At 37.9% G+C, this 15801-nt stretch overlaps 1 protein-coding gene across 1 annotated transcript in view; it reads right to left on the minus strand.

The window, feature by feature from the left end:
* Nucleotides 1–9022: 9022 nt before the first annotated feature.
* The window catches only part of LOC141443089 (insulin-degrading enzyme-like), a 32708-nt gene continuing 25929 nt past the window's right edge, over nt 9023–15801 (minus strand). Inside the window, exons 19-23 of the mRNA XM_074108300.1 lie at nt 15129–15263; nt 13763–13891; nt 11944–12024; nt 11741–11857; nt 9023–11159 (exon numbers count right to left, since the gene is read on the minus strand). Of these exons, the coding sequence (XP_073964401.1) occupies nt 11049–11159; nt 11741–11857; nt 11944–12024; nt 13763–13891; nt 15129–15263 (573 nt within the window). The 3' untranslated portion in view covers nt 9023–11048. The remainder of the gene's footprint in view (nt 11160–11740; nt 11858–11943; nt 12025–13762; nt 13892–15128; nt 15264–15801) is intronic.

Consider the following 15801-nt stretch of genomic DNA (forward strand, 5'->3'; position numbering starts at 1 on the left):
TAAGAAGTGTTTTTTTCCGATTTTATCTCAATTCTGGAATATTGTACTTTGAAATAAAAAATCGGTGGTGTCATAGTTGTGTATATATGTATTTTGCATGTAGTTTATTTGTCTTGATATGTATTAGTTTATTGACTTCATTATTATGTATTAGTTTGTGTACATACATATGTGTATATTTGAAATGTTTTTTTTTGAGTCAATTTAAATTTCGGTTCTTTTACCTTTTCATTGTACTTGTAGTGTCTACTCTTGTGTCTGATATCCTGTCAATCGTTCAAAGGTTAACTGGAAGAGATCCCTTTAAGGGATAAGTTCGCCTTTGTACATCTTATTATCCTGTGTTATGTTATTTTCATGTGTTTTTATGTACAATAAAGAGATTTAGAAGTTGATTGCTTCCCTAAACAAAAAAACCAGCCAATGCGGTCTCGTTGAACGATTGACGAGTTATCTTTCGCCGTATATTATGGTGTCGTAATGTCGTAAATCGCTGATGTCTGTTGATGTCTTGCGCAAAGTTTTCGTAAAAATAAGACAATACTTAGTATATAAATAATACATGATCGTGAGACATGATTTATATTATATATAATGAACAGCTTACTAACAATCTTCCTCGTCTATTAACGTGAGTTGCGCCACTTTATAATTTTAGTTTTATAATTAAACAACTACAAAAGCTACTCCAAACTCAAAGAAACCAAAACAACGTACAGGCCAACTTTAGGAAAACTTCAAAAAATCGAAAAGAATAATATCTATATGCTGTAATTTTTTTGTTGGCAAATAAATAAATAAATAATCTATTATTTTGAACTGTGGTGAAGAGACACCGTTTAGCGTTGTACCGTTTTTGTTAAACTTAAAACCTAAAATTGCTTAAAGAGGCTCCGAAGCGGTAACCTTTCGTGCGCTCTGCCTACCCCATTTTGGAATACAGGCGTGATGTTTATGTGTGTGTCTTGAAGAGTAAATGTATAAAAATAATCCAGAATATATTTGAGTGGATAGCTGGTTTAGTCAGTCAAACATTAACGTAAAGATGTTAGGTGTTTAATTGAAAATTTTGCTTCAAAATGTAGCCACTCATTTGACAAAAAAACTTGGTAGCGTATTTCATTCCTTAGCAATGCGCATTTATGAGTGATTAAGCGAAGTGTTTTGTGTAATAAAAAAAAAACAAAATATTCATTCTGTACCTAAATAAGTTGCAACTTTAACATATCATTTTTTTTTACTACTAGCGCTTACGGAAAAACCCGCCGCAAGAAACTTGACAGAAAATCATTCAATCAAAGTATAACGATTCCAGTAAAAATATATAACTTAACTATTTTTTTTTTAAATTATTCATCTTGTCTTTTGCCAAATCAAGTTTACTGACATGACAGCCTACCTTTGACCTTAAACAAAAATTAACTTTAAAAATAAAAAGCTCCTCCCAATAAAGCTTTACCATCCGAAAATTACCCACAAATATGGGTAAATCTCTACGCTAGCACCCCGAAAGCTGATACCTGCTCACGCACACACGCGCGCGTCGGATCGCATTACACAAAAGGGCGGCACACACGCGCAGCCACGCTACGTATAATTGTTATGACACGATTATGACAATTAGGTGAAATGTTATGAATACGTTTTTATGGTTATGGGTATGGGAGAGTTTCAAGGGATTTTTATGACGTGGATGTCACTGGGTTCCATAATGAGACCATGTTTGTTTGTTGCTCATTATTTAAATGAGCTTTGCCCACCCTTTTTTGCAGGTGGTAGGACCTTGTGCAAGGTCCGCCCGGATTGCTACCACCATCTTGCTCGCTAATCCTGCCGTGAAGCAGCAGTGCTTGCACTGTTGTGTTTCGGCGTGGAGAGTAAGACAGCCGGTGAAATTACTGGCACTTGAGGTATCCCATCTTAGGCCTCTAGGTTGGCAACGCATCTGTAATACCCCTGGTGTTGCAGATGTTTATGGGCGGTGGTGATGTCTTACCATCAGGAGACCCACTTGCTCGTTTGCCATCCATTCGAATAAAAAAAAACCCCGCGACCTTATGATAGCTACGTTTATGCAAGACGTATGTTTATGCAGTTCTTCCACCTCCACACTGTAGTTTTTACACTGAGACTAACATTAGATTGTGTTGCTCTGAAGATGAGCTCTGGTTGAGCTCGAAACGCGTCGGTGTAGTGTGGTTCGTGATAGATGGGTTTGTGTGATTTTTATTTATTTATTTATTTAATCTCATAATTAACACTTACAGACAAGCCACACATGCTAATTATATAACAAGAGAAGTGCATAATAGAATGTATAAACTAAATATTTACGCTAAGCATCTACTGAGGTCGGTGCCACTATTGTCAATTATTATTATTGATTTGTGTGTGTTCCTAGTTAAAGAGTTCTAGATCACTACATTTTTTAAGGCAGTCAGGTTTTTTTTTTAGATACATGTCTACCTACCTACTACCTCTACTACTACTACTTTTAAACGAGTAATTCTTGCATAATATTTTGGGGATCTCGGAAACGGCTCCAACGATTTCGATGGAATTTGGTATGTAAAGGTTTTCGGGGATGATAAATCGACCTAGTCTTATCTCTGGGAAAACGCTGGTTACCGAGTTTTAGCCCGAGCGGAGCTCGGTCGCCCAGGTACCGTCACTGAACTCTGATCATCAAGACTCGCATACCCGTTTTAGATTTCCAGTAATTGAACAAAACTAAGTATCCGACTCGACTAATGTATTATTGATAGACTAGGTATTCTGTGTTTACATTGTTCGAATTCTGAGGAATCTAATTTGGATATGTTAATGTCAGGTATATCAAAAAATCAAAAATCAAAATCATTTATTTTCTAACAATGTGTTTACAGTTGTTGACGAATCCTCCTTTTAAGTTTAACACTTGTATTAGGAGGTATTCGCTCTTTCGTACAAGGTCGTGATTATGCTAAAAAACTAGATAATAAACTAGAAAAATTAATAGTAGCTAAGTAGATGATAAATCGACCTAGTCTTATCTCTGGGAAAACGCTGGTTACCGAGTGTTAGCCCGAGCGGAGCTCGGTCGCCCAGGTACCGTCACTGAACTCTGATCATCAAGACTCGCATACCCGTTTTAGATTTCCAGTAATTGAACAAAACTAACTATCCGACTCGACTAATGTATTATTGATAGACTAGGTATTCTGTGTTTACTTTACATTGATAGAATTCTGAGGAATCTAATTTGGATATGTTAATGTCAGGTTCCATTTATTTTACAAATTAAAACTTCACAATGCCTGTATAATATAAAACAAAATAAAGGTAACTAAAACTACATACAAACTAAAATTGGGATGCACCAAAAAATAACCTATAGTTTTTATTTTATTTTTCGAAAGAATAGGATATTTTAAGATACAATTTTCATTGTTATTGAATTTGGATGAGTATTTATTTTTTTATATTTTTTTTACAAAATACGCTGGATGACGTCACAGTGAGACAGCCACGTTCCATTGCCTAGAAAAATTCAGGTCGTACATAACATAATCTGTGGCATTACAATGTGACAATAATACAAGCACGGCTTAGGGTCCTAAATGAACCATGACAAATAGTTTTATTTATTTCTCTTCTTTTAGCTTCGATTATTCCTATGTTTGTTTAATGGTGTGATAGTAAATAGATATTTTTATTTAAATCTGATATTTAAATTCTTTTGTATTTACTTGTAACGTAGTAATTTAATAATTTAATTTACATACATATATTTATTTATTTATTTTAATACATTGGAAATACTCGTATACATTTCGGACTTTACTATAAATGACAACTGTTTAAAGCCGGGTGCGCATCATTTGATTAAAGTTCTATCTTTGTCACTATTTGCTATTATTAGCAGGATAGCAACATTTCAAACTGTCAATTTGCTTAAGAGTGTAGACCTGCTTTATAACTGCCTTTGTGACGAGACACTGCAGGGGTCAAATGAGGGTCATTACTTAAATTTTGTTTATTTAATTCAGTTTATCACATTTTTGGAATCCGATTTCTGAAAACGCTTCACAAAGCCTATTTCTCCAAATGGTTTTCGATTTATTATATGTTGTCAAAAATTGGGACATCCCAATTATAAATAAAAAAGTTGCCCAAAATCACTGCCAGGTGGTAAGGTGCCCAGAAGGCTGGCAGCATTACCACGCTGTATGGCAATGCTTAATCTTTGTGCTAAGAAAAAGCCAGCCCACTGATCACCCGAAGCCGTAATCAATTTGAACGACAATGATTTATAAATATTAAAAGCACTCAAACCCCAAGGACATATACATATACCTGACATTAACATATCCAAATTAGATTCCTCAGAATTCGAACAATGTAAACATAGAATACCTAGTCTATCAATAATACATTAGTCGAGTCGGATTCAGGCTTGATAAACAATTAGATGTAATGCTGTCAATGTAGCATTTTAGCAAAATCTGTTTACGGCAGCTGCTTTACGTCTTCGTGTTTATGTAAACTCATTCTCAAAAAGCTTAGTAAAGCGGCAATTACACTGAGTCGTTTCCCCGCATGCTGCATGCGGCGACCGCAAAGAAAGAAAGAAAGATTTATTTTGGCTCCATAAGTACTACCTAAAACTAAGACTAAAACTATGTTACTTGGTGACACGGCAGGATACCAAAAAGGGTCTCCACTCAGCATGTGTTGCCGCATATTATGTGCAGTAACACCAAAAGTGTAAAGAACACGGTAGTCGGCCGCATTCGGCGAGCGACAGCTGCCACCGCCTTAATATGGCCGCCGCAGTAGACGGACAGACTAATGTAAAGACGACGTTCGTTCGCCGAAGTAGTTTGAAACAGATTCGGCGACCGTATTAGGTGAACGACGCAGTGTAATTGCCGCTTAAATTCATTTAAATTTGATCAGAATTAGGTATAATATGTCTTCATGGACGCCGGGAAAGAAAATACATAGAACAAGACCAAAATACACGTTGATAGATCTTTGAAGAGACTCAGAGCGCCAGGGGCCCCCCGGACTAAGGGTTCTTATAATTATGCCAGTTCGATGTTACTTATTCACAATTATTTTATACCAAATCTGCTATGCAAATACATATTAGGACAACTATTTTTTTTATTCGACTGGATGGCAAACGAGCAAGTGGGTCTCCTGATGGTAAGAGATCACCACCGCCCATAGACAACTGCAACACCAGGGTATTGCAGATGCGTTGCCAACCTAGAGGCCTAAGATGGAATACCTCAAGTGCCAGTTCACCGGCTGTTTTACTCTCCACGCCGAAACACAACAGTGCAAGCACTGCTGCTTCACGGCAGGATTAGCGAGCAAGATGGTGGTAGCAATCCGGGCGGACCTTGCACAAGGTCCTACCACCTGCGAATGCCAACTGCGAAGGCCAATGCCTGCTGCTAATGTTATGCGAAACATGAGTAGCAGGCAAGGCAAGGGCAGATAACTGTACGCACAGAATACGGAACCCTCTGTGCGCGAGTCCAACTAATACTTGGCTTGTTTTTCAAATTACATCCGTGCGAAGCTGCGGGTTAGGTTCCGTTTCCACCAGAGATGTGCGAGGAATATGTTTTTCACGAACCAATAGAAACGCTTCATTTACCTCGCCTCGCTCCGCTCAGCTGTTTCCACTAGAGATGTGCTGTGCGAGGATAGGTAAAAGCGATTCTATTGGTCCATGAAAAACACATTGCTCGCAACGCATCTTCGCACATCTTTGGTGGAGCAGCCTATACTTATATCTATATAAATAGAGCATTACTCACGTCGTTTTGCTATTCGCGCCAAATTTTATAGGTCACTCTATTTCGTTTATCCTCGTGTGTCTGACGTTTGACGGATGGCCGCCATTTTGGATAATTTATGACGTCATAAAAATGGTGTCTGTCAGAGGCAGCGCGGGCGTGTTGTTTTTTAAACCCCTTAAAAGTAAGGGGTGGTGCATACCTTAGAGTTCCCTATTTCAAAAGGAGGAAACTGAACCCTTAGGATCATTTTTGTTGTTAGTCCAGACCTTTTTCTCAGGAACGCGTGGAGGTATAGGTAGTAGGTACCAAGAGAATTGGAGTGAATACTTACGCACACAGCAACAAAAAAAGCTGATTGCACAAAAGACACAAATGAATGAAATTAATGAGTATTTACTCAGACATCAAAATCCTGCTGCCATTACATGACATGTTGTAGCTGTGTGTGTAATCATTCACTTCAACTCTCGTGGCACTACCTATATCAAGCTGAAATTAATATAAAATATTTAAATGTAATAAATAGGCTCAGAGTTGCTCAGCGAGCAATGGAGAGAGCTATGCTTGGGGTTTCTCTACAGGATCGAATAGCAAATTCACGATTTACTCCTAAATATATAGAAATTACCATAGGCGTTCCTACAATATTTGAAGAGTTCCCACGATTTCCCTAGGATCCAATCATCAGATCCCGATTTGGTGCCTAATTGAAAGCATTCCTAGACGAACGAAAAAAAAAATTTTCAAATCGGTTTATAAATGACGGAGTTCTGAGGTAACAAACATTAAAAAAATACAACCGTATTGATAACCTCCTCCTTTTTTTGAAGTCGGTTAAAAACATAATTATGGACCAACGTAGAAAACTTAAGGTACCCACTATGCCAGTATAACGATCTAAAGGGACTCCACAATGCGTACATACGACTACCTTCTTACTTCACTTACTTGAATTTTAGCTTAGGAGAGGACTCTGCTGACCCTGGATGCTCATACATACCTACAAATTTTTACGGAACCCCGGTCGTAGAATATTTTTACAGTGAAGTAAGAAGGTAATCGTCATACATTAACTATAGGTAGTAACACTAAACTTCAGTTCTTCGGTAAATTTCCGTATTCCGGTATAGGTGGTGCCACTAGAGTTGAGGTCACGCACCAAGAACAATGAATAATAAAAACGATGACCGGATGGCCAAGTGGTTAGAGAACCTGACTACGAAGCTTGAGGTCCCGAGTTCGATTCCCGGCCGAGGCAGATATTTGTATGAATAATACGAATGTTTATTCTCGGGTCTGGGATGTGAAATATGTATTTAAGTATGTATTTATCTATATAAGTATGTTTATCCGTTGTCTAATGTCCATGGCACAAGCTTTGCTTAGTTTGGGACTAGGTCAATTGGTGTCAAGTGTCCCATGACAATTATTTATATGTAGAATTATGAGTATGGTCCTTGTATGGTCATAACTATTTTTATTTATTTATTTATTTAAGAAACAAACAGTCATTTACAAAAATTGGCTTAATGTCTATTTCTTATAAACTAGACCTGGAGTTTCCTTAAGGTACAATAATACGGTATGTAAGTATACTAACAAAATATAATTAAATTACAACAATTAATATTTCAATATTTCAAAAAGAGGAAAAACTATACATGAATGTAGAAAAAGTGAAAGTGGCTACCAGAAAACTTTTTTATAGCGAAATACTGCAATTGAAAAGGTCAATGTTTTTAAGTTTTCATTGTCATTAAATAGCTTACACGCACGCCTCAAGAATGTATTTTGTGCATAACGTGTTCTGTATTGCGGAATCGAAAACAAACATTTTTTCCGACATTGGCGCTGACGTCTATTGGGGACTCTAAAATGGATTTGATGAAGAAGTGAGGGGGAATTTAAAATATTATTTAAAATTTTATAAAATTTATACAGCAAACTGAGTCTGCACAGTCTCGGCGGTGACTAAGTGTTTGGAGTTTATGGTGAGCAAGTGAATCCTTATAGCTAGTATTCGTATAGCCAGTTCTGAAGTCAAGGGCTTTTACAAACTTCTTTTGCAGCTTCTCTATTCTTTCAATATGTACATTATAGTAGGGTTTCCAGACGGCGCTGGCAAATTCGAGATTGCTGCGAACGAAACTATTATAAGAATTATGTAAGTTAGACTATTTTTAAATGGTTTGCCTACACGTAATATGAAACCTAGTTGCTTATAAGCCTTTTTAATAATGGAATCTAAATGGGGTTCAAAGAAAGCTTGGAGTCCATTATGACACCAAGGTCACGAATTTGTGTTACTCTACTCAGATGACTATTGCATAATGTGTATCCAAAAGTTAGGTTGTTATTTTTTTTCCTCGAAAACGTAATGACGAAACATTTATTTAAGTTTAAAAATAATTTATTATGTGTACAAACAACTCAAAATTTACTAAATCATCTTGCAGCATGCAACAGTCTTCTAAGGAGTTGATGGTTTTATAAATTTTCGTATCATCTGCATATAACAACACATTTGAATTTTTTATATATTTATCAATGTCATTTATAAAAAGTGTAAATAATAAGGGTCCTAGGTGAGACCCCTGGGGTACCCCGGAGCTGATTGGCTTATATTCTGAGGCATAACCATATAGAACTACGCACTGGCTTCGATTCTCGATATATGATTTGATCCACCGGAACAGATCGCCATGTATGCCGAGGCGCCAAAGCTTAAGTAGCAGTGTGATATATTAAGGATATAACTATGTGTGGTTTATTAAGGATTGGCATTATAGCACTTACGAAACGCCAGTGTTGCCATGCGTGGCGCGCTTGACAGAGCCTGAGATCTGGACGCGGGAAAAGCGATCGTCGATTGTCAGTTTGTAAAAGAAGTCTGGCCCGAGTCGACAGTCTCAGGAACTGTTACGCGTTTCTTTATTATTTAGCTAGGCTTTTCCTTAAGTTATTGTGAATCGTTATGATAGCTGCATTTCTAAGATTTCAGTGAATGAGTGTCGTATTGTTTTGGTTTTATCTTGACCACAATTAGTGGACTTTTGTTAGTTCTTCAAAATAGTTTTATTCTCTGCCCGAATCCCACTTGTTATGCCCACATTGATCATGTTAGGGTCGGATCCCGGCTCTCTACGTCCTATCTTACGACATATATATTTTTTAATGACGAAAATAAAACAACACCTGATTCAACATTACTTTTTATTATCCTTAAATATAAGCTTCCATAAAAATATGGCTCGTAGAAACAACCACAAATAACACCATCACAAAATAAATAACAATAAAAATGTCTTTTCATTCACATCGCGAATTCATTGAAATATTACAAAAAAGTAGAAACAAAATGAGACGCCATCTCTCACACTATAGACTTAAAATGCTCGTTTATGGCAACAATTTACATGCAATTTTTGGATTGTTTTTTTGGAGTTTTTTGTATATTTTTATTTTAACTCCAAATTTGTTACTTTTACGGTTATCCCGTGAAAACCATATGGAAAATACAAAGTGAGACATGGATGCACAGAAAAAGAGACCAGCACTGGGAATCGAACCCAGGTCCTCAGCAATACGTGTACCTAGTTTTGATTCCCTGCGCTGGTCTCTTTTTGTCCAGCGGTGGTGTAGGGGTTATAGCACGCAGCACGGATTGCTGAGGACCTGGGTTCGATTCCCAGCGCTGGTCTCTTTTACTGGTTTTTCTGTGCATCCATGTCTCAGTTTGTGTTTTCGATATGTCATTTTCGGCTCTGTACACAATCGTCTACGTATCAAACCGACCCAGACATGTAGACATTTCAGTACTAAACCATATTATATAGCTCCTTTTTCATCAAATTTCTACTCTTTATTCCTATTTACTACAGAATTAACATATTATTTGTACTAATACAACGCATTGCATTACAGACTCAAAGTCATTTATTTTCAACCGATACATGCGTAATTGGAAATAATTGATTTGTGAATTAAGTTTTTTAGGGACATTGCACAAAAAAGTTCACAGACGCGTGTCTCAATCGGATGGCACTCGCGCTCGCACTGGTCCCAACCGGTCCGAGATATCGTGCCCGTGAGCAGTGTATGTGTGCGTTGCTCGAGCGCACTTGTATGGAGATTGACTTCTGAACTATCTGTGTTTTTTGGTAAAGCCAGTTGTCGTTCCGCGGGACGTTACACCGTGCGACAGCACGGTCTGACGTCACAGGCGCTTCGTCTTTGTGTTTGATTAACGAAAGAAAAAAATCTTGTCGAATATTTTTTAATAATATTACTAACGGACTAAACAGATACAGTCAAAACTGTTTACAGCGACACCAGTTATAACAACATTATCGGATATAACGACCAAAAAATCTCAACACGATCTTATATACCAAAGTAACACTGTTTATAACGACCAACCGTGTATAACGACCAAATATTGCTGTCTCTTCAATGTCGTTATAAGCGGTTTTGACTTTTTTTAACCAGGAAACTGCCTATCGGTAAAAATCACAAAAATCTTAATTCACATTTAAACAAGTAACTTCATAAAATTAGGTTTTTAATTTATTTCAAATTCGTATATGTTAATAGTCATATTATGGCGTTTACATATAGCACTAGAAACTCATAGCAACTTTATACAGCATACTATAGCAAAAATGGGTGACCAAACATGCGTTATCTTTATGCGTTATCGTTAAAAATGAATCGTAAAATGTGTTGCTAAGAAGAAGGTTTTTATGGAAGAAAATACAGAAAAAATACAACGGGGGCGAAGCCGCGGGCAACAGCTAGTTAATACTATAAGTAGTTTGCGCACACCAATGTGCGTATGTGCTATAATACAATCAAATGTCGGAGGGGGAAGAAAGTACTGGCGGGAGGTGCCTAATACATATATTCGACTTTGCCGGTCTTGAAAATCCTAACACATCGCTCAGCTACACCGTTTGTTTGTGGAGTCATGGGGATATTTTCTAGGTGATGCTGTATCGGAATATAGCCAACGTCGCCTGCGCGGGGGGGGGGCAGTATAGAGGGGGCGGATGATGTACTATTACGCAGCATTATTAGAAATCGGGCGATGTGACTTGACCGCCCTTGACGATTTTAACACACCGCTCAGCAAGCCCGCTTGTTTGTGGAGCCTTAGGGGTATCTTCAAGATGTTAACGCCGAATCCGAATACAGTCAACCGTCTTGCGGGGCGGAGATAGGCCGCGTACCTACTATTAAATGTTCCATGCTATGTTATAGCTTGCACTGAGCACCTTTCCTGGGGATGTTTGTGATGAATGGCGCGGGGTGTGCGTAGAGGCGTCTCCTTGACTTGAACTCCACCAGGTCGATTATTTTAATGGGCTGTAAAGAAAATATAGTTAAAGAAAAACCTTTTCACAATGGGCGGCCAATAGATGCAATAGACGAAAGCATAAGATGGATAAGACTTGGGTCTATCAACTTTTTCTAGTCTGTTATTCTGTCCCGTTGTCCAAGAGACAACAGTGACAGACGTTTAAAAAAACATTATATGCTACTAATGTGCTTAGTTAGGAGATAGTCCATAGAATAATGGGCTTGCAACTACGACAAAAATGTACGTGGTTTTAAAAAGTTGACCAAGGGACGTAACCATGACAACGAGGTACGAGAAAAAGTTAGCCGAACCACTTTCACAAAATGTTGAGTAATGTCTTTCTAATATCTCTTTTTGATCAATAACATATCATTATTATAATTAATATATAAAATTCTCGTGTCACAGTGTTTGTAAAAAAACTCCTCCGAAACGGCTTGACCGATTTTTATGAATTTTTTTGTGTATATTTGTTAGGGCTGAGAATAGGAAATAAACTATTTTCATACCTCTACGCGGAGTCGCGGGCAACAGCTAGTTATGTATAAAATGATATACAGTTTTAGTATATTAATTAAAAGTATACCTCTTTCTCAGGCATCTTGCTGTCTCCATTTTCTTCGGTGCCGGCGCCGCCCTCTGCCGTCGAAACTATGTACACCGACAACTTCTGGCGGTTCTTTGATGAGTCGCTTATGTGTTCCTATAACGAATGTAGGGATTTTTTTGTTTACAAGTCTTTACCCATGGGTTTGCTTGCGTGAATTGTTATATAAAACGCAACCTTACCTTGTAGAACTGTATTAGCTCCTCCTTATTGATTGTGTTCAATACTTCAACTTCGACGCGAGGCCTGTCAAAGTTGTACACCTGTGAAAGATAGGTATGTAGTACACAAAGACAGGTAATAAACAGTGGATTCAATTTTTCCATACATCTTCCACATGTTTGTTTACCACCAGGCGTGATTGTGGACAAGCGCAAGCCTATTTCTGTGTAAAAAAAGACTTCAAGAATTATGTACCTCCTATTGTACTGAATAGGGTGCCTCTCAAAGTCGTACAGAGTTTTAAGTATCTTGGTCACATTATTACCTGCGATCTTAATGATGACCAAGATATTGAAAGAGAGCGCAGGGCGTTGGCGGTTCGCGGAAACATGATAGCCCGCAGGTTTGCTCGATGCTCCACTGAAGTCAAAATAACGCTTTTCAAAGCATACTGTCAGAGTTTTTATTCGAGCAGCCTGTGGGTTCGGCACACTAAGCGGGCCTACAACGCCCTAAAAGTTCAATACAACAACACGTTCAGAATGCTTTTGGGCCTGCACAGCAGGTGTACGCGTCTGGCATGTTCTGCGAGGCCCGTACGACGGGTTTCCGGCGATCATGCGCAAGAAAATAGTCTCGCTGCTGGACCGTATAAGACTGACCTCCAACAGCATTCTGAGCGTGCTTGCTGTAAAGTACGACTGCCCAATACTTGTGCACTGGGTTGGGCAGATTAAGGGGGTGGCATGTGCAGTTAAATGAAATTAATGCTCATATAATTTAATTTAATTGATTAATTTTAAATACTAACTTTAGGAAATAAGCTCTGTTACTAATCATCTATGGAGTCCTGTGTATTCCGAAATAAAGATTATATTATTATTATTATTATTATTATTATTATTTTTAGTGAAAGTTTGGAATATAAGGGCCACTGAATATAGTGTTGTTATTCTGTCCCGTGACCCAGGAGACATCAGAGATAAACTTGCTTGGAATAAATGTTTGCAGTGTATACTAGCATGCTTAGGAGATGAGCCATGCAGGAATTTAAAAATAAAGTATAAAAATAAAATAAAGGTAAATATTACTAGCGTACTAAGTCCCGTGTTTAGTACTTAGGTAATCATGAAGGAATTGCCTTAAGAGCGTTTATACCTGCTGAGCTGGCAACGTTGCATTTTTGTTAGTTTTTCTCGATTATTCCACAAAAACTGAATGAACATTAAAAATGTGGTCTGATACTCTGAGTACTCTTCTAAATATATAAGTTAATGTGTCTACTCCAATAATTATTCGCGAGAGACTTTTATATTCTTTAAAACCGAATTAATTTTTATAAACGCTCTTAAGGCTGTCACAACTTCCAACTTAGTGGATTTGTACTCCATAAAATCATACTTTTAATAAGTGACCCAGGAGACGTTACATTCAATTGCAAGAAGCTACACTAAAAAGTTGATTGAGCTTAACACGCCGCGATTTTTGTAATTTTAGCAATGAAAACGTCCCATCCTGGTACGTGGTCCACTTTACCTATTCCGTATTTAGATTAGATGTACCCGAAGCCGTGGTGGCCCAGTGGTTTGACCTATCGCCTAACAAGCAGAGGATCGTGGCTTCAAACCCCAGCTCGCACCTCTGAGTTTTCCGAAATTACATCTAAAATTTACCACGAGTTTTACCGTGAAGGAAAACGTCGTGAGGAAACCTGCACACGTCGGCGAAGCAGTTCAATGGTGTGTGTGAAGTTCTCCGCGATGAGCCCGCGTGGGAACTACGGCCCAAGCCTTCTCATTCTGAAAGGAGGCTGGCTGAGATGATGATGATGTGATGTACCTGCGCGCTGATTTCGCTCCACATCTGCGACGCTTTAGTGGACATGCGCTTGGGCCGCTCTAACCGCTGCGCCGCCAGCGCCGCGCGGTGTTTCACAAACTCCTCCTCTGACATCTCTTCTAGATATTCCTGAAACACGAACAGGTTATCGTAATACACTCACCAAAATCTGATTTGAGTCGGCATTTCTATCAACTATTAAAATGTAAAAAAGTAGTTATAGTGATGTAACTCCAATAGTTGGACATATGGTATCACAAAGTTTTTTTCACTTCTCATGCTCGTAAAGTTCGTGTTTATGCTGTATCTAGGCGACATAAAATGACTTTTTATGTTCTAGTGCATAAAATAAAAAAATGAATTATTGTAATAATGCATAAAAAATAAAAGGTACATAGAAAGTGAATAATTGTTTCTACTGTTGCTATTTCATTTCCTCGAAATCGAAGTGAAAAGCAGAGTGTAAAACTCGAGCATTAAACCCGTTTTCCCCTCGACGAGTCTATCCACCCTCGCCGTACCGGCTCGGGTGGCTATATGAACGTCTCGTTTTATGCTCTTGTTTTACAATCTACTATTGTAGATATTGATATATTCTTTAACATTGTCGAACATTTTTTTGTTCTATCTTCAATAGTTACCGCATTTTGACTTTTTTTACACCTTGGATAACATTATTGTAGTTTTAGTACGGATCCCTAATTTTTTTTGTAATAAAATAGCCTATGGCACTGGGATAATGAAGCATTCTATGAGTGAAAGAATTTTTTAAATCGGTCCAATAGTTTTTGAGTTTATTCGTAATAAACGTCCAAAAATCCAAATCTTTCCTCTCTATAATATTAGTATAGATAAGTAGAGACGAGGGGAAGAAAAAAGGGGAGGCCTTTGCTAACAGTGGGACACAATACAAACTAAATAACATATATATAACTAGCTGTTTCCCGCGACTCCGTCCGCGTAGAAGTATAAAAAATAAATTACGTCATATTCTCAGACCTGCCGAATAACACAAAAAAATCATACAAATCGGTCAAGCCGTTTCGGAGGAGTTTGGTTACAAACACTGTGACACAATTTTATACCGGGTGTGGCCTGTAATTCGAGCAAATAATTAAAACATATATAGTACTCGTCAAAATGAACAACATTAGTTCAGCTAGTATTTACATTTTCCCTTTTTCATACAAATTAAATACTATTTATCGTGTGTACGCCATCCTGTCACGCTACAAACATCGAACACTTAATAAAAATAAAACTAATTATTTTTTAAAGTAGCTTAACTAATGTTGTTTAGTTATTTTTAATTATTTGCTCATGTTACAGGACACACCGGTTATATTAGATTAGAATGAAGATATACCTGTGCCCCTTTTAAGAAAGCCTCTATCCTCTGCTCCAGGTATGCTGGGTGCCGGTCGCTCTGCACTATAACCCTCAGTCCTTGCACTCCGTTGGAGCGACGGACACCGCTAAACACAATGTACCCCAGTTGCTCCTAGAAGACATCGTAGAAAATAATTTATTGAATCAGGCGTTACTTTTAAAAAAAAAAATAATAATTTGTGGGTAGTTTTGTTTTGTTTCATAAAACATATGTGGGTACTTGGGGAGTTACAGTGACAAATTAAAACGGTGGTTGTGGTTCGTTAGTCTAACAACTGGTAGCATGGTGTACGGCTGTGTCACTCTGAAGATGAGCTCTGGTTGAGTTCGAAACGCGTCAGTGTAGTGTGGTGGTGGTGATAGATGGGTTTGTGTGATTTGTGTGTGTTCTTACAGTGTGGAGGTGAAGGAACTGCATGAACACGCATATTTTGCATAAGCTTAGCTATCGTAAGGTCGCGGGTGAGCAAGGAAATTCTTTTAGTACATCGTAGAAAAACTGAGCTATAATCGAAATTACAGTACCCGACCATAAAGATTGCACATCGGTGTTTGGAAAGTGACTCGGCTAATTTCGACTTCGTAGAGTATTGTCACACACTACTTATGTGACGTTTGTCAGTCGTTGTACAGGTGCAATAGAGTACGGA

This window comes from Choristoneura fumiferana, chromosome 26 (genome assembly GCF_025370935.1).
Source record: "Choristoneura fumiferana chromosome 26, NRCan_CFum_1, whole genome shotgun sequence".
Lineage (NCBI taxonomy): Eukaryota > Metazoa > Arthropoda > Insecta > Lepidoptera > Tortricidae > Choristoneura > Choristoneura fumiferana.